This window comes from Ascaphus truei, chromosome 17 (genome assembly GCF_040206685.1).
Source record: "Ascaphus truei isolate aAscTru1 chromosome 17, aAscTru1.hap1, whole genome shotgun sequence".
Lineage (NCBI taxonomy): Eukaryota > Metazoa > Chordata > Amphibia > Anura > Ascaphidae > Ascaphus > Ascaphus truei.
In genome coordinates, this window is record NC_134499.1 from 28,563,913 (window position 1) to 28,589,539 (window position 25,627).

A 25,627-nucleotide genomic window follows, 5' to 3' on the forward strand; every position below is an offset into this window, starting at 1 on the left:
AATTTTGTCCCTGAAAGTTGTGCATAAATCTGAAAAGCCAGACAACACTGAACTAAAACGTGACTTTTTGTTTAAACAGGCATGAATAAAGGACATTAAATAAGTAAAATAATAATAATTGAAAATTTAGATGCAGCGAAAGATTTTGCATGGTTGCTTACCCAGCTGGCATGTCCCACACCCTAAGGCTAAGCTCATACACACCGCTTGCTTGCGGGAGTGCAAGCTCTTAACTTGCCGCGCGGTTGGAGCAGAAGCGATCCCTGCTCATAGTGCTGGCGGCGTGGCGAGGGCCTCACCAAGCTGGTTCGCCCTCACTGGCTGTACCAGCTGACGTCACGCGACTGCAGCCGGAAAATACAAATTTAGTTGTCTGACCAAAATTCAGCAGCGTCGACGCGCTACATCGCCACCATGAGCAGCAGGCACTTGTCTAACTGCAGTAGCCAAACATTGAAGAGTACCAGACGTGTGCGCACATGCAGCAACGTCGCCACCGTAAACTCAGCTGAAGAGTAAATGTTCTCTTAATGTTTGCTACCAATGCTTTAATAGCTCACAAGAAATAAAAGGCTCTTGTGGCACTCGCAATGGGCTTTGAATTGATGCAGCAACAAGTGATTTAATACTTTTTTTTTTTTTTTTTTACACAATGTTCTTGTATAGCGCTGCTAGTTTTACGTAGCTCTTTAGAGGCATTTTGCAGGCACAGTCCCTGCCCTGTGGATCTTACAATCTATGTTTTGGTGCCTAAGGCACAGGGAGATAGTGACTTGTCACAAGGAGCCAACACCGGGAATTGAACTCGGTGCTCCAAACTCCATGCCAGTGTCTTTACTCACAGAGCCACTCCTTCTCCCTATATACTTGGTTAATTGGTGCACTCCACTCCCAGGTGCAAGGCCATTTCTCCCCCTAAAGTACCACCTGCCACAAAAGCTGAGTAAATTGCAGAAAAGTGAAGTAATGTACGTTTTACAGCGACGACCTCGGTTTTTAGAAAGCTCACCACGTCGAGAGGAGGCCTTCAAAGCAGACTGATACGGAGCATCAGCCTTCTACTAGAAAAGATATGGAAGGTTTAAACAGTGTATGTTGCAATATACAGATCAGTTTTTTTGGTGTGTATTCATTACCTAAGATTCTGTTAATTTGAAGCCTTTAAAAAATTTTTTTTTTTTTTTTTTTTAAAGTAGCGCAATGTAACAAGGAATTAGTTGTTTGGAGTGTACCATGCCACTACTTCCATCGATAAAGGGTTATACTTATTCTTGGCACAACTTAAAATTCTTTTTATCTTCTGTGTGTTTGTGGTTGAGAAGTAGTTATCAGTGGAAGCAGACACGCTTTTTTTAGCAATGAAGCTACACTTTTGAATAAGTGCAGAAACCGCATTGGCATTTGGTAATGTACATAGACTACGCGCGCATCCTTCAGCTCTCGTTGCCCATCTACTGCAGGGGTCTCCTACCTTTTTTGTAATGAGAGCTACTTCTGATAAAGTTATCCCGAGATACTAAAACATATATTGAAAATACCACACACACACACACACGACACACACGACACACACACACACACACATTCCCCCGACACACACACAGACATTCCCCCGACACACACACACACACACACATTCCCCCGACACACACACACACACATTCCCCCGACACACACACACACACATTCCCCCGACACACACACACACACACATTCCCCCGACACACACACACACACACACATTCCCCCGACACACACACACACACACACACATTCCCCCGACACACACACACACACGCATTCCCCCGACACACACACACACACGCATTCCCCCGACACACACACACACACACATTCCCCCGACACACACACACACATTCCCCCCGACACACACACACACATTCCCCCCCGACACACACACACACATTCCCCCCGACACACACACACACATTCCCCCCCGACACACACACACACATTCCCCCCTGACACACACACACACATTCCCCCCTGACACACACACACACATTCCCCCCTGACACACACACACACACACACACATTCCCCCCTGACACACACACACACACATCCCCCCCCGACACACACACCTCTGGCCGGGCCCAGCTTCCATCGCTGGCCGGCTGGTCCCCATTACATTTAATGTAACCATGTATTGTTATCTTAACTATGCACAGGACATACACTTCAAAACGAGAGTTAACTTTCAATGTATTTCTCCCTTGTAAAACATTTTATAAATAAATGCATAATGGAGACATACCTAAAACATGATATTTGCCCTATGGGCTCAATCTCGAAAAGGCATAAATTTAACAATTTAATCATAGTGACCTAAGATGTTTAGGAGTGGAAGGCTCAAACACACGTATCCCTTTTTAAAAGCCCCACTAATCAGGGGTGAGGTGGCAAGCTTAAACTAACTGGAGAGAGTGTGGCTACAGCTGAAAAACAGCCCAGGGGAAACAGGCCAATCCATGGAGGGCCTACGAGGCCCCTTCTCCACTGCATCAAGCTGGTTAAAGGCTTCAGACACCCGGCTAAGGCCCCAGTGCGTGTGACTGAGCGCCTCCCGGCGCTCTCCTCCTCCAGCCGAGCGATCTGATGGACTTCAGATCACTCGCGACTGGGGGGCGTGGCCATGACAGCATGCGGCTGGTTCGCCCTCATTGGCTGAACCGCCGCCGTGACGGCCGCCGCACCAAAGACAAAATTCATGCCCTTTGGCAAAGGCGGTCGCCCAGCCGCAGCCACCGGGATGAAGCCTGAGATTGGTGCCATGCTGTCAGATCGGGACAAAGCTCCAGCTTCGTTCTGTGGGCGCTCCCAGCAGGCTTCCAACCTCTCCTTGGTTCCCCAACAGTGGGCACAGAAAGACATTAACAGTAATAACACATCATTACATGGCCATACAATGGACTCCCACTCCCCAAGCATACAATGCCTAATACAGCCCAGTGATTAGAACTGTCTTAGATCAAATTCAGAGTTACTCCTGCGCGTCCACAACCTTCTGAACTGAGCGTTATTACTGCTTTCACACATTTATACACATGAATGCATAGGCAAACCCCTGTTGCTCAACATTAACATGTTTACATACAGTAACACTGAGCCTGGACACCAGCTCCGGGCTTCACCTTTACTTTTTTTCACCTGTTTAATGTCCCCTGTTATTTCTTAATTTTGCATCCACCCAATAAAATAAATAATTCTCACAAGATCGCAAAAAATATCCTGATGTTGTAGTTGGTCATCCTCTTTATACTTTTTTGCTTTTCTTCTTTTTTTTTTTTTTTTTGACTTCTCCCCTTTTCCATGTGGGATTTAAGGTTGTATAGAACATGCATTTTTTTTTTAATTATCTTCCATCAATGATTTTTTACTTGTGTAACCTGATTTTCATGTTTTTTTGTTTTTTTAGTTTGCGCTGAAGCCTTTAATCCAGATGAAGAGGAGGAAGACATTGAACCCAGGGTAAATTAAACCCTTTTCTGATTGAATGTCTTTCTTGCGTAATCTGTTAGAACTATCTGGAGGTTTGTTTTAATTTTGTAGCGTATATTTTAATGGAAATAAAAAAAATATATTATTAGTCTCTTGATGATCTGGAAAGAACTAATAGCAATAATGCAATGAACATTTTGTGTTGAAAACTGCATTATGATGGGATCTTGACCAGTGACAATTAATTTTCTTACTGTACTTATGTATTTTGCCAGTGAAAATTTGAGATCATATTGAGCAAAAATGTCTTCTATAGGTGGTGTACCCCAAAACAGATGAGCAGAGATGCAGGTTACAGGAGGCCTGCAAAGATATCCTCATCTTCAAAAACCTAGACCAGGTAAACGGTTAACTGCTTTCTAATCATATTCGCTGCAAATGAAGGGTTCAGGTGTTTCCTATCAATCTATATATTGCTGCAGATACCTGTACTGCAGGGGTTAATACATTTACAACTGTATATTTTTCTAGTAAGACTATAACATTGCGTAAGAGACCATTTAATTTTTACATCAAGAATTGTCTCACCAATTAAATTGTTTACTGCTCTTAAAGGGCAGGGAGATCAAATTGATGTTTTTTTTTTTTTAATGCTGTATGCAATGAAGTTTTACATTGGTTGTCTGCTGGTAGCGAAAGAAACCAGAGGCAGTGGGAGGTGCCAGTGTTCTCCTCCCAGCTCGGCGGAAACAATCACCATCAAACCGTGGGCTAATACATGGGTGGCCAACTCCCAGTCCTCATTGACTGAGCCACCTGTGCTGAAGCAGGGATGTCCCGAATACCCGGCCTGTTGGTGGCCCTTGAGGGCTGGAGTTGGCCACCCCATAGCTATAACTAATACAACGCTGCATTGAATGGTGGTGTGGCTTCCAATTGGGTGAATGGGTGTACCAAGGGTTTCAGCTGTGGAGGATCTTGTTGGAAAATTGCAACAAATGTGTGTAGTTTACTACTTTAAAGCAGCAAAACATGTAAAATCTAATGTTTTTATTTATTTTATTAAATAGTTCGGTAATATTAGATAATATTGACTTGTGTTTTTGTTCCACTCTTGATGCCATTTTTAAACAACTTTTAAAGCATCCTTTGATTTCTGTAGCAGGTTTTTAAGAGGCAATCCAAGCGGCACTAAAAACAAACACAAACAATATATATATTGTTTTTTAATATATGCAGCATTTGATTACCTTTATTGAAAATGAATTGCCTAAGCGACGATATATTCGTTCTCCTGTAATCGATCAGCAAAGATCCTGCCTCAAAGGGTTCACTAAATGGCTGCCTTTCAATTTCAGTCAGTCAGTGTCACTCCGCAGCTACAATGTATTCGTAAATTACGAAGGTAACATTATCTATTACAGTTTGCAGCTCAAACTGCTGGGATCTTGGCAGCAAATGATCACCAACAGGAAACTGTTGCAAAGATCTTGCACTGCTGGGGAGACGGACTAACACCTACTATATAAATCAAAGGATTATCATATATTAAAATGAATTAAAAAGGACTAAATGTCGATTTAAAAAAAAAAAAGCATATTTAATTCTGCTGAACTGATTTATTAAAAAACAAAAATAAAAACACATGTCGGATATTGCATGCATTGCTCCTTTAGCCCACCTCCCAAGAAGTGCAAGATTTTTGCAGCTCTTTGCTGTTTGGGATAATTTGTTGCAAATGTTTCCAGTAGTTTGAGCTGCAAACTGCAACAATAGAAAACGTTTCTTTAGTAACATATGGATTAATTGTAGAGCAGAGTTACACTGAAGCAGCCATTTTGCTAGTCATACAATCAGAATTTTGACAGATTTATAACAGGAGCACCAAATGATTGCAATCTTCGGTAACAATGTATAATTCTACATTGCCACATGCTTTACATATACCAAAAAGAGAGAGAAATCAGAAAGTAGTTTTGCTGCTTTAAGATGCCTGCAGCATTATTAACCAGATGTAACCTTGGCATAGCACACTGAATGTTATATTTTATTTGTACTGTACTGCTGCCAAATACATTCTGTACTGGTGTCAGTTGTGTGAACATTTAGGTTGTTTTGAGGTAATTGTTATTACAGTAGTCCCGTATTATGGGTTTCAAAACAGATGTTATTATTTATGCAAACTAAAACCAACTTCTTCTTTTTTTTTTCTCTCTTTCTCTAGTTAATGCGTTTGTATTTTGTTTTTAACTTTAGGAGCAACTCTCTCAGGTTCTTGATGCAATGTTTGAGAGGAAAGTCAAACTTCAGGAACACGTCATTGACCAGGGTGATGATGGTGATAATTTCTATGTCGTTGAACGGTAAAGATTACACATTTTATCCTTTTATCTGGACATGATTCTTATACTTGAGAGCAGGAGTGGCCAACTCCAATCCAAGAGCTACCAACAAATCAGGGTTTCAGGATATCCCTGCTTCAGCACAGATGGTGCAGTCTTTGACTGAGCCACTTATTGAACCACCTGTGCTGAAGCAGGGATATTCTACAACCTGACCTGTTGGTTGCTCTTGGACTGGAGTTGGCCACCCCTGCTTTAGAAGGTTTTTACTCTGTTAATAACATTTGGGTGTAACATTCTAATGTCGTTTCTCCTACCCCATACCCCATATTTTATAGCTTCCTTCTTTTATCTAGGACTTGTCTTTCCTATGAAACAGTATTCTCATTTTATTTCACTAGGTAAGAAAAAAAGATGTAGTAATTTGCTTTGTTCAGAAAAAAATACTTAAATGTGTCACATAGAAAATCATTGTTTTTTTTATTTATGCTTAATTCCCCTATTAATATTCTGAGTTTTATTAAAACACCGCTGCATTAATTACCCAGCTGTGGCCAGCACCTCTGCTGGAAGAAAGTGTAATACTGCTTTGCAGTTTATTGCAGCCGGACAGTCAGGTTGAATAACCTGACCATGAGTGATGGCAGACTGGAGAAGAAATTAATTGTGTTGCGTGGATTATTCCTTGAATGTTTAGGTCTGCACAAATTGAATATTTAACTCATTTGGTTCTACAAGGATGTGTGAAATTAGTCGAAGATGTGCTGTGGACTACAATTTATTTTTTATTTGTGTTGCGACTGGGTAAGGCTCTAGGGCAGGCCTGCACAACGCCAGTCCTCGAGGGCCGCAAACAGGCCAGGTTTTCAGGATATCCCTACTTCAGCACCGCTGGCTCAATTAGTGGCTCAGTCATACTGAGGACAATCCTTTAGGATTGATGTCATAGATAAGCTCATTAAGAATGAGGACAGGGCACGTGCGATGTCAGGGAGCATGTACGTGTGCTAGTGAATCTCCGTGCATCCTGCCTGCTATATTTCAATAGAGCCGCCGATCAGCACCTCGTATGGAGCCAAAAACCACGGTGGCAGGCGGGGGAACATCAGATGACCCTGAAGAAAAAATGGAAAGCCAAGGACCCAGATTTCACGTTTCGGCCGGGGACCCTCCATGTCGGTGGAGAAAAAGAAAGATGGCGCTGATGGAATCAACACAGGAGGGAGAGAGAGAGACAAAGAGCTTGCAGAGGGACATGGCTGGGGGCAGAAAGTTTCAGAGGAATAGGTGAATGGCACAGCAGGGAGAGATAATGCACTCCCCTGAGCATGATCTGAAGGTAACTGCAAGCTGGGTTCCAGGTATCACTGGATAAAGCAGTGTTAGTTTAGCAGAAGTTTTTTCACTGTCTAAAAGAACCACAGAGCTGGAAAACAAGATGGTTACCTTACAAAATCAGGTAAATAAGGATGACTAGGTCCTGCGTCTCAATGAAGAGGTCCGAGCCATGAGACAGTATGGATGATTTTGAGAATAGGGAGCGGAGGCAGAATTTACAAATTCGCCATATCCCGGAGACGGTGTCCGCAGAAGCCCTGCAGCCATATCTTAAGAGACTCCTCTTGTCAATTGTCCCCCAACTACAAGACGGTGAAATGCTAATAGACAGAGCTCATGGAGCGTTGGGTCCGAGATTTGATGATCCCAGAAGTAGAGATGTGGTATTGAGGCTTCATCAATACGCAACTAAGGATAGGCTTATAAAGGGCTGCAGAAATAAAGGATCAATCGATTTAGAAAACACCCCTATTCAGATTTTCCAGGACCTGTCCAGATTTACTATAGAAAGGTGAAGAGGGCTGCGACCGGTAACAGCGATACTCCAGGAAAAGGGATTGGCTATCGATGGGACTTCCCATTCCGTCTAATAGTTAACAACGAAGGCAAACGGGTTTCGATTCGCTATCCAGAGGAATCTGCATCTTTTCTTTTAGCGTTAGGACAGGATTCAAAGGATAGCTCGGGTCACCAGCAAAGATCTCAAGATTGCTAATTTGAGGATGAGCGATCTGCAGAGTGGGCGATAGCCCGACGAGGTCAGAGCTAGGACCTGCTATGTTCTTGATAGAGCTCTGCTGAGCCCCTTTTTGTTGTCCACCCAAAGCTTTGGAAGTTTCAGTATGAGCCTGCGGTGGTTTCGCTGGCCGTCGATTTGGCGTTGGATCCACAGCTTTTGTTCTCTTTTGCCTCTGTTTTCTCTGGGTTTTTTTTTCTCTCCCTTATATCTTTTATGTTCCATTTTATGGCTCTGTCTCTGATTCGGGGTCACCTTCCTTCTGATTCGGTGACAGACTATCTCTGTGGAGGGGATAAGCCACCTCGTGGTATCTTTAAAAATCGATATTTGCACAGAGCTGGGTAACGTACGGACTGAGAGGCCAGGCGGTGGGTGAGTGGGCCCTGGCCCAAAGACTCCAAAGAGATGGTTTGAGGGGTTGCTTGCCACACTGATACTCAAGCTACAGATATAAAGGACATGGCATTTCTACTAAAGGACAATTGCAGCCCCTGCTTGTGAAATTAATCTTAAATTATTGAATGTTTAAAATGAGAAATATTAAGTGTGATGCATATTGATTCCCAGGTTTTTTACCTTTCCTTCTCTCCAACTGTGCTATATTATACGACAAGCTGTATATGTTTAGGGGTTTTAAAATTGGCAGGAATTAACCTACTTTTTAAAGGCATATATTGTGCAATCTATAATTAAGGTGCCATAGGAGGTTGAGTGAATGGGGGCGGGGTGTATGGGATGGAAGGGAGCCCTGTATGCCTGCCGTTAAATTGTGCCCAGTAGGGCCATATGCCCGCCAGGCCATTTATGGACTGACTGCAAAATTGGGATGAATAATGGATCTGTCTAAGTGACAGCAATATTATGGGAGGCACATAAAGTCACGATTAGAGGACAGTTTATTTCAATAGCATTTTATAGAAAGAGAATGAAAATTGAAAAGCAAAAATATTTAACGGACAAAATTGTAACGTTGGAAAGAACAAAAAAAGTGGACTAAACAAACATACTATACTGTATGATAAGGGAGATGAGGCAGACAATATATTGGCAAATAAGCTTAGAGGGATCAGGTCTAGGGCATCAGTTCCTGCTATTAAGATAAAAGCGGAAGAAGTTACATATAATCCCTCAGATTGCTGAGGAATTTGGTAAATTTTATACGGAACTCTACGACCTAGATAAAACTCAATCTCAAATACTAAAATCCCTGGTCTGACTCAGATTGAAGATTATTAGTCGAGATTGTAATCTCCCAAAATTGACAGAGGATGACCAACATTTTAAATGCAAAGATAACTCAATTAGAGCTTGGGAGGGCGGTCGGCTCATTGAAGCCATCGAAGGCCCCGAGACCAGATGGTTTTTCAAATTTGTACTATAAAAATGTTATACGTATTTTAGGGCCTTGTCTGTTACTTATTTAATGGTTTTCTTAGCGGAAAACAAATCCCTCCCCCCCCCCCCCCAATAGATGACAAAGGCCACTATAGTGGTGATACCAAAAGCGGGAAAGGATACGTTCTGTTGTGGTAGCTATAGATTAATTTCATTGCTTAATACGGATTTGAAAATTTCGTTAAAATCTTAGCTGATGGGTTGAATCCAATACTTCCTAGATTAATTCATTATGATCATGTGGGTTTTGTGAGCGAACGTCAGGCTTCGGACAACAAAAGAAAAATGATTAATGTTATCGACCAGATACAGAAGTCTAAACCAAAAGCTGTTGAGTCTTGATGCGGAGAAGGTGTTTGATAGGATAAGGCGGGCAAAAAAGAAGTATAAGGTTATATCAATACCATCTAGGTTTACGCCTCTGTTTGATAATCAAGGGTTACCCATGGGTTCTCAGGGACAGGGGTTTGTAATTTGGAGACAGAGGGATTCTGGAAGTGGGAAATTTGTTAGAAAAAGACAAGCTAATGTCGTTTGAGGAATTAATGAGAAAGTATGGCCTACCCCAAATTGAGTTTTTTAAATATATGCAGGTCCGGCCGGGTTTCTATGAGGAGTTCCCTAGATACACAAGATTTGAAGACTTGTGTTACGTTGGTATCACACCCCAAAAGACTAAAGCAGATGTTCCCGGAGGCCTCTGATGGATGCTGGATGAAATGTGGACAGAGATCTGGTGGTATTGTCCAGTAATCCAGACACTAATCAAAAGCGATATGAACCTACTTGAACGATTCCAACTAAGATGTCTACGTAACATACTCCATATTACTTTACGAGACCGATGGAAAACTTAAGATGTACAGTTAGCCTGTCAAAACCAATCCACCAGTACATTAAGCGACAAAGACTTAGGTGGTTTGGCCACAGCTGCCGTATGGACATCACCAGACAACCATACCAGTGCCTCAACACCACACGACCCATAGGCTGGAAAGGGGACCGAAATGCTCCAAAGAAAACGTGGTCGAACCAGGTGTCGCAAGATCTCAAACCGCTTCACTTCACAGTAGCGTAGCCCAAAAAGCCGCCATAAATCGAGATCAATGATGCGGAATCACTAGAGACGTATTGAACATCCTGCTGCTGGCCTCCAACACATCGCTCCTTACCTTTATAAAAGATAAAGCAAAGTAGTTTACGGAGTATATACCATATACCCGTAATTCAGACATACTGGAAGACAGTTTTGAAATGAATAAAAGATGTTACGGATATTAAGATCCTGCTAGACCCAACTTTAATTATTCTAGCCAAACCTATGGAGAATGTGAATCGTCATACACTTAAATTGATCTTGCATATTGTAACGGAGGCTAGATGCGTTGCAGCGTGGAAAGACACTCCCGCCCTCCAGAAGAGAGATTAGAAGGGTAAATGAAGTCCAACAAATAGATAAACTCACTTCATTTCTAAATCATACTAAAAGAAAGTATGACCGGGTCTGGGACCCCTGGGATGTTGAATTGGATTGAAAAACAGGTTTTTCTTTTTATACAATGTTTTTGACATGTAATGTAATTGTTGTTGCCTGTAAGAATTTTGATATAAAATGGTTGTTTCCCTCCTCCCCAGCACCCTTTCCATTTTTTTTGTGTATCCCTCCCCTTCCTACCTATTTGAAAATGTCAATAAAAATGTTAAAAATAAAATAAAAGAGGACAATATTAGTGTGGATACCAGGGAAGGAACAGGGAGTCCTGGATCATGTATTTAAGAAGACAAGTAAAAAAATTTCTGTTCACCGTTCCATGAAGGACATTGTGAGGACAAAATGGGCTTTGCTGGATAGAAGATCCGTGCACGAGGTAAGACATTTTTCAGAATGTACCCATTCAGAGAAGAGGATACCAGTGCCTTGGTAATGACACCATAAGTGGACACAGCCTCACTAAGTTGGTGGAAAAATGCAGCGATTTATCTAGAGGATGGATAGTCTTTCAAGAATCCTATTGGTCAGGGAATAGAGGTCCTACGCAAGCAATATTCAGTTATTGGCGAGACACTGAACCCATCAACAGCAATGGTCTCGATTTTCAAGAACCATCAAAATTTAGATTTCCAATTTGTAAAATAGGACTAAAGGGGGAACATCAAGACAGAAGTTATTAAAATACTTGATTTGAAAGATTCAGTTTTGACTTTGACGCCCAATGAATATTATTCCACTGGTGATAAGCTCATTGGCACATACCGTAGCCGTGAGAAGGGCGTTATGGCGTAAGCCTTGGGCTGTGGGCGCCCTGTCTAAAAGTAGACTGTTTTCTTTACATTTTGCAGGTGCATATCTCTCTTGGGAACCACTAGACCACATCTCAAAGATGACTGGAGGAGGAGGTCACTTTCTACCACAGCAGAGACTGTTCCATCCATCTTTTGTCAGACCACCAGGATGAGTTTTCCAGGAGACAAGATCCTATAATCGAAATTGGGTTCCACACCCAACAACCCTCCTAGAGTCTGGGTTGCCCTAGACAACTTTCCAGTTGGGTGCCTTTCAGGCGACAGAAATTACATTGCCTACTTTCTCAGCAGGTGTTTCGTACACCAGGAACTGTTCAATTAGTTTGGAAATGTGGTCCACAGGGTGACCTCATGGTATCAGCGGTGAACTGGAATGACTGAGGCATCTCAAAAAAGAAAGAGCCAGAGTTCTCTTAGAAGCCCCGTATTGACCCGGAAGAACATGGTTTGCGGATTTACTTGTCACTATAGGAGCCGAGGGTTCTCTGACATTTCCGGCATTGACTCGGTTTACTTCCTCAATCCTCAAGTTTTGAAGTTGGCAGGGTGTGAAAGGATGTAATGGAGTTCTCCAATTGTTATATCAGCTCTTATGCGTTCCATAAAGCATGTGCTTTCTACAATCTATTATCGGATCTGGCGGATGTTTATACTGTGGTGTAAACTAAAGGAAGTAGAATCCTTGCAGCTGGAAGTCGCTAGTTTACTGGACTTTAGCAAGGATTTCAAAAGGGTTTTAAACTGGTATCTCTTAAGATCCAAGTTTCTGCATTAGGCCTCGGACATGGTCAAAAAGACCGTGCTGAGGTGCGCTGAGGGGAAACATTATCCCTATCAGCGCGGCTTTAGAGGGCGCTTCCACAGGCGTGCGGAAATGCAGGAGACAGGCAAGTTTAAATTTTGCCGATCATGCAAGCGCAGGGCCAATCACGTGACTGCCAGAAGCCAATAGCAGTCCGTGACGTGGCGCCCTAGCCCCGCCTCCCGCCTGTCTCCCACCCTGCACACAAGCGCGCTCGCTGACGCTCATGCAGGGGCAAGAAAAATCTCCTGCGTGAGCAGGTGTGCATGAGCGTTAGTGCTGCCCAGCGCCGCTCCCTGCACCATGTCCCAGGCCTTAGGTGCATCCTATCACAAACAAATTGGCCTGAATCCTATGATCGCTAGATTTGAGAGCCGTGTCTAGAATTAGACCCACAAACGGGGTTCCATTTTCACTGTGGGATTTAAATCTGGCACTAGAGCAGCCCGCTTTATCCACTTTTTGAACCTGTTGTCGAGCTCCCTATGAAAATGCTACGTTTTTTTTTTTTTTTTTTTAAGTAGTTTTTCTAACGGCAATTATGGCGGCATGTAGAGCTGGGGAGTTTCAAGCTGTATTCTCTCCCAACAGTCTATGGCTACGGCCCCGCTAGCGCTGACCGCGCTCATGCTTGAGAGCGGTGACATAACCAGCTCTCCAAGCATGAGCGCCGGCCGGGTGCCCTGGCTATTTCGGAAGCGCACACGGGGGGCGTTGCTGGCAAGTTGAGCGCGCTCGAAAGTAAAAAAATTTTGTTTTGTTTACCCAATCGCCAAGAGTGGGTGAGCGGGCGTGCCCGTGCACGAGCTCTGTGTGAGCGGGGACTTGCATATATAGATGTATGTAAGTAAAAGCGGCAAGCGCCGCCCGCTCAGCGATAGCGGGGACACAGCCGTAACATTGCTCTAGGACATCCCATTATTTACTGCCATAGAGGACGTAGAAGAAATAAGGAAATTTACTTTTCGATATTTCATTTTCTTAGTCTTGTATGGCAGGGTACTTTCCTCCCTTGTGTCTTCTTATAGACAGGTTTTGTGCTTCTCTTGAAAAAGGCTTTGACAGAAAAGAACTGACCTGGGAATTGAGAGATGCCCCCTTGTATAGGGCAGTCTTGGAAGTTCCCCATTATTTGCTGCCATAGAAAATGTTAAGAAAATGAAATATCGAAAGGTACATTTCCCCTCCCCCTCCCCCCCCCTCCTTGCGAAGCATAAGTAAGAAATGTTAGGCCAGGGCCATGGTCAAAAAGACTGTGCTGAGCTGCGCTGAGGGGAAACATTATCCCTATCAGCACGGCTTTAGACGGCGCTTGCGGAAGCGTGTGGAATTGCAGCCGACATCCAAATTTAAGTTTTCCCGCTGAAGGAAGCGCAGGGCCGGTCACGTGACCGCCAAAAGCCAATGGCAGCCCGTGACGTCGGCGACGTGTCGCGCTAGCCCCGCCTCCCACCCGGCTCACAAGCGCGCACGCTGACGCTCATGCAGGGACACAAAAAAACTCCTGCTTCAGCAGGAGAGCATGAGCGTCAGCGCTGCTCAACGCTGTGAATGTCACCATGTCCGAGGCCTTCGTGGAGCTTGCTTGTTTAAGATTCTTCTACCTTAAGTATCAAACGCTTAAACGGTTAAATTTTATCTACATCACATGTTCACACAAAATATATTTCCAAACCGTTTATTCATAGTAAGTGATGTTAACAGCCTTTGATGGGATGCCATTCTTTTGTTCCTCCAGGGGATTGTATGACATTTTCGTATCTAGAGATGGACAGTCTCGATGTGTGGGCAGTTACGATAATCATGGAAGTTTTGGTGAACTGGCTTTGATGTATAATACTCCTAGGGCTGCAACCATCGTTGCCACAACAGAAGGATCCCTTTGGGGACTGGTGAGTTGCAAAATAGGCACAAATATAAGTCAACACAGCTTGCTAAACGTGTGTGTGTGTTACATCTGTCTATTGCTACTGCTGACAGATGGGTTAAATGTTCATTTTAGAACCGGTCTTTTCACTTCCTGTTTAGTTAATGGACATGTATGTATTTTGGTAGGGGACTAATTCAAGGGATTAACAAACAATAGTTCCGGACCTCAAATATTTCCTTGCCTTCCAGTCAGGATTAAAACCAACATAATGTTTACTTAAATTGTGTGCGTTATTAAATCTTGTTCCATTGTGAACACTAAAGCTAAACACTAACCTAATATAAATGAGTTAATTACAAATATACAATGATAGCAAACTTAATAGTGCTAATGGAGGAAGGTGATGAGTCCAATATAGATAGATATATTTAGGTTCAGCAGCCACAGTCCAGGAGAGAGTTCCACGTCTCTCCAAATGGGAGCAAAGAAGTAAAGATGTCCTCCGGCGCATTGTCTCAAGTATGAGATTGTATGTATGTATGTATGTATGTATGTATGTATGTGAGACCTAGCCTGTCTATATTAACCTCTGACCCTCAGGATTGGAAAAGAATTACAACACAAGCTATGTAAAATTGTAAGTGCATGAATTCAAATGTATGAACTTTAAGGGTTAATTAACCTGTATTGATACATTGCTATCTTCTCTTATGTTTATTTTGGACTAAAACGAATATACTTGATACAACGCGCCGGAGGACATCTTTTCTTCTTTGCTCCATTGTGAACACCATCACCCTGGAGAACATTCAGTTTGATTCATCTGTGCAGTACAATTTGTCATTTTTATTTGTATTCACATGATCAGTGTTGTGGTTGAATCCATGGAGTTCAGCTGTAAATTGTAATGTAGCGCTGTATTTAGTACGTTTCTAAATTTAGCCTTCTGAAGATGTTTTTATTTTTATTTTTTTTGTGCTTGATCTGTTGAGACCATACTATTAAAGAATGAAGACATTGTCCTGTGTTAAAAAAAAAATGTGATTATCTTGGTCTGGTAAAAGATTTCACAACCTTCAAAGAGCCATCTTTCTTTAGATAAGCTAATATTTAGTGGAAAAGGCTTGTAAATTTGTGGTTTGCGGTACATATTTCTTCCAGGCTAGTCTCCCACGTCCCATATTGAGAAATGTTTTTGTACTTCCATTTAGTTCTTATTCAGCCGAGTTTGAGGAACATTGCAGAATTTATTTAATAAGTGAAATCTTTTTACTCCTCTCTTCCAAACTTCCTGGAAAGGATAGACAATTGCACGTTAATTACCTAGACCGCTTAGGATAAGGACCGGATACCCAAAAAAGCAAAGCTTACTGATAACTTGCCAACATTTCCTCAAAATAATGAATTGGTAACATTTTGAGGTTTCCCTTCAGGTGTATAGTGGCCAAAGACAAATGTGTTGCTTGGCAAGAAAAATGAGTGAAACATCTTGTGAAAATAGAATACAATAAAGCATGCTCACTGGTATATGATGTCTGAAATAGTCTGGTAAAATAAATGAACACAAATCTGGGAGGTTTTGGGGCTCAATTTAATAATTGTGCTTCCAGACGTATAACAAAATGAGTAGTTTTACATGATTAAGCAGTACCACCTAGTGGATAATGTAGGAAGAAGCTGTATGCTCTTTCTTAATGATCAGGCCTTTTTCTTTAGTAAGCAGATTTAAAATTGTGTGCTGCCTCTTGAGTAATAATGATCATCACATGCTGTTTCGATTTTGTATAGAGCAGGGGTGGCTGACTCCTGTCTCAAGGGCCACCAACAGGTCAGATTTTCAGGATCTTTGCTTCACCACAACAAATGGCTCAATCAGTCCCAGCTTCAGCACAGGTGGCTCAATCACCTGTGCTGACGCAGGGATATCCTGAAAACCTGACCTGTTGGTGGCCCTTGAAGCCTGTAGTTTGCTACCCCTGGTATAAGAAGTAGGTCAAAAATGGAAAAAGACTAAAAAGGGTAACTAGGTGCAATGGTTGATTTAATAATTGGCAAACTATTCCGAGAAAGATACAGCAGTTCTACTTCCCTCAGACACAGAAGGAATTAAATATTAGAAGATGTAGGTGCAGATTTCAGAGAACTATTTTAATACCTATTTTTCAGTAACAATGTGTTTCTGGGCTTGGCATAGTAAATGGCAAAGCAATACATTTGAAGAACAGTTTTTCCCCCCCATCCCCCCATTATGGTAATATGTTAGCAGTGTCGTTCATTACAGTCTCAAAGATCATACAAGTTAGTGTTAAGCAATATGTGTACCTTATGGCCTAGGAAAATATTGTAATGTAAATGACCTCTGCCTGCAATGAAGGATTTAATGAGCGCATGTAAGAGTTTGCAATGTATGTCATGTAACTTCAGAGTACACTAAAACGAAATGTTTTGTTTTATCAGGATCGAGTAACCTTCCGACGAATTATTTTGAAAAACAATGCCAAAAAGAGAAGAATGTTTGAAATATTTGTTGAATCTGTACCCATCCTTAAATCATTAGAGGTGAGATTTTTGCATAAAATACATTTGCATTTGACTGGTTATTAAAGCAGTATTTATTAGGCTGGGGCCATGGTGCCTTAAGGCAGTGATCGCGTCCATGCGGCGTGAGGGGGCGCACGTTGCGCAAGAAATCTGTTGAAACTGATTTCTTGTTGCGACAGGCCGGTCACGTGAGCGGTTCGCCCAATGAGGGCGAACCAGCTCTGTGACGTCCACCATGGACAGGGAAAGCACCCGCTTACTTCCCAGCCTCCGCGCGGGCGAAGGCATCATGGCCCCGCCTTAGAGGGGTTTCATTTTTTTCCTCTCACTTTACTCGCACCTGAAACTCAACATAGCACCTTTGTATGATTGTCTAGCACAGGGGTGGGCAACCTAACTCAACATAGCACCTTTGTATGATTGTCTAGCACGGGTGTGGGCAACCTATTTTTCAATGTAGCCACCGGTGTGGCGAATGAGAAGTGAAAATGGCCACACTATATAAAAATTGAGGTATTGTGTTGCGCATTCGAAAATGTAAAAAACACACTAAACAAGTTTATTCAAAACATGAACACTTTGACTACTCGGTTACAACTGCGTCAGACGCAAACAATGAAAATGGTTCAAATTGAAAATGTAAGACCGTCATCTCATTTCCCCCATCATAATATCTCACTTCCCCCCACTTCATCTCATTCCCCCCCTCATCTCCTCACCACCATCATCATGATCTCATTTGACCCCCTCATCATCTCATTCTCCCATATTATCACCTCACCATCCTCATCATCTCCTTTCCCTCCCCTCATCATCATCATGTCATTTCCCATCATCATCCTGTCATTCCATCATAACCCCCCCCCATCATGACCAAACATCCCATCATCCCCTCATCACCCCCCCCCCCCATATCATGATCATCTCTTGAACCAGCATTGTGTTGCTCCTTACATTGCCAGACAGCACTGCAACAGGAGTCTGTGGAGCGGTCGCCGCTGGGGTGTGTACTCCCATTGGTTCTCTCTCCTCCACTCACCTCTCTCCTTCCGGCCACCGGCCGTGCGCATCCCATCAGCAGTAGTGCCTCCCTCGCGCATGCCGCCAAACTCGTTTCCCTTTTCCAAGTACAATTCGCCACGCTTTGGTTGCCAATTCGCCACAAGTGTTGCCCATCTCGGGTCTTGCATCTTTCTCCCTCAACTACCAATCTCCGCCGTTTCTGCTGTAGGGAATTGCAGTTTTGTAAGTTGTTTGAGGAACTGGGGCAGTATTATGTATGACTAGGACCCTAATGTGTGACATGACTTCTCTTTTTTTTTTTTTTTTTTTTTTATATAGCCTTCAGAGCGCATGAAAATTGTTGACGTAATAGGTGAAAAGTTGTATCAAGATGGAGAGCGCGTTATTTCACAGGTAAACACTGCGCTTAAATGCTGATATTTCATTATGATATTTTGCCATTAAACTCTGATTACTTGACATCTTTGAATTAAACTAAAGCATGTTCAGGATGACTGTCTACCACAGTATAGATTAATGAAAAGAAAATGTTTCCTGGTTTCCCCATCTCTAGGGTGATAAAGCAGACTGTTTTTACATTGTAATGTCAGGAGAGGTAAAAATCATGATTAAAAGCAAGGTAAGTGTAATTTGCTAATTCTTTTTTGTAACTATGGCTTGGTAGTGGTTTTCATGATCTAAGTCTTTAAATGCAGTTTTTTTTTTTTTTTTTAAGTAGCAGAACAGGCTGCATTTGCGTTTTAAAAATGTATTTATTTTTCTAATTACAGGGTTGAAGCAGGGGTTCTCCAGCGCTGAACTGTGTTAATTTCAGCTCTGGGGACCTCCTGCTTCCAGACATACTTACCTCCGCAGCGGTTCCAGTATCTATGCCAGCAGGGAACTGTGTGCCTAACATAATGGCGACTTCAAATGTCATGCGGGCTAATAGGAAGCAGTGACGTCATCCGTTGTGGCTTCCTATTGGCCCGGGTAACCGGGACATTTAAACTTCACAGGGCTACTGGCACCCCTTACGGAGCTAAGGATATCTGAAAGTAGGGGTCTCCGGTGCTGAAATTAACAGTTGAGCTTCAGAGACCCCCTGCTTCAAACCTGTAAGTGTAAATAAAAAAGCGTGAAATGCAGCCTGTTCTGCTGCTTTCTGTAAAACCATGACAGCCCAATGCATTTAGTAGAGGCATACATGCAAGTTTCTCTACCGCATGAGACAGTGTACTGTACACTAATTAACGACACCACACCACTAACTCAGAATGTATGAGCACCCATGCCCATTTCCGGCCTTGTGCTTCTCAGTTAGAATTAGTCTCTTCTCTCCCCTGTGGCCATGTTCCGTTTGCAGACACTTTTAACAGGGTGGGCAACTCCAGTCCTCCAGGGCCACCAACAGGTCAGATTGTCACGATATCCCAGCTTCAGTACAGGTGGCTCAATCAGTAGCTCAGTCAAAGACTGGACGGGAGTTTTCCACCTCTGGTTTAACAGCACTCCACCATTGGATTCTTTATAAAAATGTGAATCCCATTTGGATTACCGTGTTTTTGTCTGAGCTTTGAAGCCAGAGAAAAATACATATCGATCTATGTGGTCCTCTGTATCCGACGTTCCGTTTTCCGCCAAATGGCGTATCCGACGCCGCATAGTGCAGTCTGCTGGACACATTATCCGACGTTGGAACCGCTTATCCGATGCTCACTGCCGCTGATTAACATGGGGCCGCAATCCAAGGGTCTGTTATCCAACGGCGGTTTTGCGGGACGGATTCTGATGGATAAGCGAGGACCGCCTGTATATATATTTTTCCCTACTCAGTGTGGTTACTCTATAAATGTTTTTTGTATAACTTTTGGCACAATTGTAATTGTTTTCTTTTTATGAAACAGACAAAAACTGGCCAAGAAAGTAACCAGGAAGTGGAGATAGCTCGGTGTAAAAAAGAACAATATTTTGGAGAACTAGCTCTCGTTAACAACAAGCCCAGAGCTGCCTCTGCCTACGCTGTTGGAGACGTCAAATGCTTAGGTAATCATTTCGTATCTCTCTTTATTTGTTTTACAACAGTACAATCAGTGTTGGGCAAAATAAATACAAAAGGAATTTATAAGACAGTTGTTATGCATTATATATAGACCCTTTTCCTGCCAGATGTTCTGGATTGTTGTACTTCAGGATAATTTGGCAAGGAATGTGTTAAACATTTCTTAATGAATTGTTTTGACTTCGCTCTAATTAAAGTTCATAATATAGGTCACCGGATAAGAGCATGACTCATACCTGGTATTAAAAAGTAAAAGTTGACAGGAGCAAGTGATTTCTGACGGCTACATCACGATTGTGCACAGACTCCATAATTGATGTTGTGATCTATAAATGGCAGTTATAATAGCATTGGTTCTCACAAAAAAAATGTAACTACTACTTTGGAGTGATCAGTTACCTCCTTGTGTTTGCCTCCTTTGCAGTTATGGATGTGCAGGCCTTTGAACGATTGCTGGGCCCCTGCATGGACATTATGAAGAGGAATATCTCGCATTATGAGGAGCAGTTGGTGGCATTATTTGGTTCCAGCATGGACCTTCGGGATCCAGGGAAATAGGCACCATATTACCTCCGTGCCTTTGTTCAAGACACAGAAAAAGCCTCCTGTCAGCAACACAACACACAAGGAACAATGAGCCCTATGGAACAGTTACTGCTGCTGTCGTCTTGGGCATTTTTAGAACAGAGAATTAAGCGGCCGGGGTAGAATACAATCTATGGCATTTTGCTGCTGAGCTCCCATTATTAAACCTAAAAGTATACGTGCCTTTCTTTTTACTTACATGGTTCAGAATGGCATTTTAGTTATAATAGTGCAAGTGCCTACTACACAACCTAACGTCGAAGACAATAATGTAGGAAGAAAGTATTAATATTAGCGATGTTCTGCAATGGTTCCTTTACACCACTGCCCATTTTCTATATAATAAAAATAAAAAATGTTAATGATAGAATGGGTGATGGAATGAGGCTAGGTTATAAAACGGGTGGGCAACTCCAGTCCTCAAGGACCACCAACAGGTCAGGTTTTAAGGATATCCTTGCTTCAGCACTGGTGGCCCAGTCAATGATTGAACCACCTGTGCTGAAGCAGCGATATGCTTAAAACCTAACCTGTTGGTGATCCTTGAACTGGAGTTGGCCACCTGTTATAAGACATAACTTTCCATTTTGTTATGTTTGCTATACATTGCATACATGCAATACATTACATACAATATTTCCTCGAATCACATGCTCACTGCAAGAGAGCGGCAACTAGTTTTGTTTTGTTGTTGTTTTTTACATTGCTCTGCAGGTTACTCTGGGTTAAGAAAAAGTTTTTTCCTTGATAGTTATTTGAAGCTTCCATAAGGAATATGCTGTACATCCTAAGCTTCATTTACTAAAATAAACGGACACCCAATTTTTCCGACTTGCAAAATATTTGCATTGGTATATATGCATTTAAAACATTAGTGTCCCAGTTAATTTTATGAGCTGTGTAAAGATGGTCTACATTTGACCCGCTGATTTGGAAGAAGCTTTTATCGCCGTTTGAAAGGACCTGTCAAATTTTAATCCGCACCTTTACTTTTCCATATAAAGATCTTATTCTTATAAGAAATGTCTCATTATCAGTCCATGGGGATAATGTTCTATGGATTGTTTCTTCATGTTAAGAATCACAGAAATGCTAACATAAGAGGGCTTGTGTGCTTTGCCTTGCCCCCAGTTTGTAGTTAAAGCTATTTTTTCGACTAGTGAGAGATCTTTACGTAAACCCCTGTATCTTTCCACATTTATAATACTAATTTTAGAACTCTTTTAAAAAGAATATATTGTGTAACTGAGAAGAAAAGTATTTAGGCAAATCCCCTTAGTGACTTCTTACCTATTAAGTTTCATTTGATAAGTCTTCCCAAGTGGTACATAGAACGTATTTCCATTTTAGCAACATAGTTCATTTTCACGATGGGCTTCTCTTACGCAACTTTTAGGTGATACCATTGAGTGTCTTGAAGACCCAGTTATTTCAGGACTTCTAGAAATGCATAAATATACTTCACAGATCTCTTCACCATCACATCTGCCCTAAAAACCCTCCTGCTAGCATGCTTCTTAACAAACTTGAGTTAGTGGCTGTCGTCTGTGCAAGGCAGAAGAATTTTCAGCATGTTTTCCACCTATGACCAACCATTCTTTGTCCAGGTTCCTTTCTATAGATGTGTAATGAGTTTGATATATTAGCAGATCCGTTGATGATGTGAAGTGGTACAAAGTAGAAGTGAGCATAGGGTCCATGTTTGTCCTTCCTCTGGTGACTTGCAGTATCCGTGGAATGTGTCTCCTGGAATAGACAGCACTGTGTGAATGCGTTGGAGTAGAATATATTATTTTTTAGCTTGTCCCTGCACTGGAAAATGCTTTAATATTATTTTTAATAGTGGTTAAGTATCACACTTGAAGACTTATTTATTGAACATTGTAAAAGCCCCCTTTCTGATGGTAGATGAGCACTTCTCTTTAATTGAAAGAGGGGTACAGTATTTCTATAAGTTGTTTTATACCCTTTGAAGTCGACCTTAAAACTGTCTTAACTCTCTTACTATGTGTTTTGTATTGCTAGTGCTTAAACTGGTGGTGTTTGGAATACCGTTAGGTAAACCTGACTTTGGAGTTGCAGAATTACCTTTTGGTATTCCCAGCATCTGCAGTGCCAATTTTCTGCTTGCATCCATCTCAGAGGCGCTTTCAAGTCTGAAGTTAATATATGCCAACAGAATTTCTGGTCACAGAAGCTGTTATTTATCCCCTGTGCTCTGCAGATCTATTTCAGTGATACGTTTGCTATTAGTTGTGGTCTTCAGTATTGAAGGTGCAGCCGTGTTTACTGTTTGTGTTCTCTTTTTTTTATTTTTTATATATGAGATAAGCGTGTAAACTAGCATCACAGAAACTGGGCAGCATTATGTCAAAACACCGCACAGAAAGGTTAATAAGAGAACTCAGCAGCAAAGTGTGTGAAGAGGCAAAGCCCTTCAGACTTTGGGGAAATACCGGTCATTTCTAATCTGCTTGTAATTGTTGTGATGTCAGTGAGAGGAGCTTTTAATGGTCATTAATTGACGTACGGCGTTTCTGTGTCACAGAACAGATTTCACAATTTACAAAAAAAAAAAACCCAAAAAATAAAATACTTTTGTGACAATAAAAAAAAAAGCTGTTCTGCACCGCTGAAAAAACAATGGGAAAAAAAACACCTTTGAATGTCACCCTTCAATCTTTTCCTCTGTTTCCAGTTAAAGTTGCAATTTTTGTTCTTCACACGTGTGTAAACCAGTCTTGCCAAAATACAATTTGTTTGGGTTTTTTTCCACTCCAGTTTGTTGCAATGAGCATTACTACAAACCGTGCTAACCATGATCTATCCATTTGCTGCCAGAGGATCCTGTGCGTTACTGCTTGATGCAAGCTTCTCTGGCAGTGATTTAGTCAATTTAACCATGTGTTTCCTTGAGGCCTTTCCCATGGTATGTGTATTTGTTTTTGCAAGCTATAGGGCTATGTTTAAGAATGCATAATCTAGTGTGTGCTCAAGATGCACACCATCATGTTTCTCCTTTGCTTATTCAAACAAATGTAATTTTGCCTAAAAGAAGCTACCTCAAGGCGTAAAGTGCTTTGCAGTTTATTACCACAATTCTTTCACCTGTGATAAAATGCCCTCTTGTCACTGGTTATTTCTGTGTTTCATTGAAACTTTGTTTTGGTTCTGTTAATTGGAACGCCACAGTCCTTCACACTCACAGTATTTTGCAGGAAGAATATGAAGCGCAGAGATTGCTAACGAACATCAGTATTGAACCTCTCACTCTGCAACATTACATGACTAGGCTCCTTCCATTGGAAATTCTGATATTTAAGCTTACATTTTGTTAATAAATGCTGAGATTCTTATCTAGACTTCGTGCACGGACTCATTTTGTTCCACTTTTTTTAATTTTATCTACAGTAACCATGTATGACAAGTGCAACAATATTTACGTGGCAATCTACTTTCAGTATGATAAAGTAATCATATTCATAATTTTATATCGATCTAGCTTCTAAACCCCGCGCCCCCCGCAGACAATGCACCACTGCTTTAACTGTTGGTCAAATTGGACTGCATTCCATCGGCCCCCAGTCTGGTTAAGTTGCAGGCAATCACAGGAGCCATTTGAGCTGTACTGAGCATCTTATAGCCTGTACAAATCTGCTTACAAATAACTTATACTCTCAATACATTAGTAGCATTGTTGGCTCTCCACCAGTATATGCTGATATTTAATGCAGCTGTTCACTAACTGCATAGCTATTATCTGTGCAAGAGATTTGGATGAGCTTTCAAGTAGCAATCTAAATGTATATGCTGTTTTATTACTACCAGCATTGTGGAAATGGTCTAATTCTAAATCCCTATCACAATAAATGGTTCAGATTGGAGGATTTTTCCTCTAAGCCCCTCAGATAAAGGGACCGGTGTCTCAGCAGACGCGTCGGTCACACTTCCTGTGATTTTATTATTTTATTTATGCATTCACACATTGTCACTTATTTCACCTATTATGTGTTGTGATTGAATTTTTCTACGTTCATTATGAAATGCTAACTTTTAACAGCCTTAGGAGGGCACCATTGGTGTATAGAAAATCCCTACAACAGGTTCTAAGCTTTGTACATATGTTCTGCAAGGTCCCCTCTATGAACCATCCCTCTTTACTGTTACAGAAAACTCCTCCTCGTCCTTCATCCCGCAATACTTTTAAAGCGTCAGCCTGATGCTTTTAATGCAACCAAGGATTGATTTTCAACACCTCATTGCTCCCATTGTGAAAATATAGCCCTGTAGATATTAAAATAGCTGAGGTTACTTATACAAACTTTTTTAATACCATTAGTGTCAGTTTAACATGTACAGTTGACTTTCTACTAAAGAACATATTCTGCTTTTAAACAAACCTGGGAATGTGCACCTTTTCGTAATTGCATCAACAGAAGATGTTGTTTATATCTGTGCTTTTATCAGAGCAGCTGAGAATTTTGTCTGAGAAGCTTTTTAAGCAACAAGAATAACCCTTGTTTGAGGTGCTGGAATGAGTTGGGAAAGCAGATGTCAGTCTAGTTACGTTTTCCTTTTTTCCACTTTGTATCCAGATTTAAAAAAATTTTTTTTTAAAGTGGGCGGTTTCGGTGCAACTTAATACAGAATATTTCCACTCCATTTTTCTGTCTTACTGCCTTGAATTAACAATGTTTTGAAGAAATCGTGGGTTTTAGAGAGAAGATGCAATGCATTGTTTCACAGGTATGCCATAGTCTGGCAGAAAATAAAAAAGCTACTCCAAATGCAAGAAATCTTTAAAGAAAGTTTTCATACACCAAGTAATGTGTTAAAAAAACGACTGTACATCAGCATTATTGTTTGACATTTGTGTAAAAAATACTGAAACTTGAGGGGAACAAAAAACTGTCTAGCTCACAATATACATCTAGAAAGCGAGTCATCTAGAAAGTAGATCCCTACTTGCTACTTTCTAGGGGAGGACTGTGACTTTACATGCTCTATTTAAATAACATTTTACTCGGGTACCTACCTCGTGGCTACTGTCTGTTCCCCTGCTATCAACAGATTTTAAACCCATTTACACGCAGCAAAGATAAAAGTAGTCCAAATATCTTGATAGAAAAATGCACTTCGACAAGTGCTTATTTGACATTTTTGTATTTATTAAATCTGATTGATT

General features: G+C 41.6%; 1 protein-coding gene across 2 annotated transcripts in view; it reads left to right on the top strand.

Moving 5' to 3' along the window:
* Nucleotides 1–23,804, top strand: part of PRKAR2A (protein kinase cAMP-dependent type II regulatory subunit alpha) — a 48,633-nt gene extending 24,829 nt beyond the window's left edge. The window contains exons 3-12 of one of the 2 annotated variants that reach the window (XM_075574512.1): nt 3,440–3,492; nt 3,779–3,862; nt 5,719–5,825; nt 6,161–6,205; nt 14,121–14,274; nt 16,710–16,811; nt 18,135–18,209; nt 18,370–18,435; nt 19,703–19,841; nt 20,282–23,804. In XM_075574512.1, the coding sequence (XP_075430627.1) occupies nt 3,440–3,492; nt 3,779–3,862; nt 5,719–5,825; nt 6,161–6,205; nt 14,121–14,274; nt 16,710–16,811; nt 18,135–18,209; nt 18,370–18,435; nt 19,703–19,841; nt 20,282–20,415 (959 nt within the window). In that variant the 3' untranslated portion in view covers nt 20,416–23,804. The remainder of the gene's footprint in view (nt 1–3,439; nt 3,493–3,778; nt 3,863–5,718; nt 5,826–6,160; nt 6,206–14,120; nt 14,275–16,709; nt 16,812–18,134; nt 18,210–18,369; nt 18,436–19,702; nt 19,842–20,281) is intronic. The other variant, XM_075574513.1, reaches the window with a different exon arrangement.
* The last annotated feature ends 1,823 nt before the right edge of the window (nt 23,805–25,627 follow it).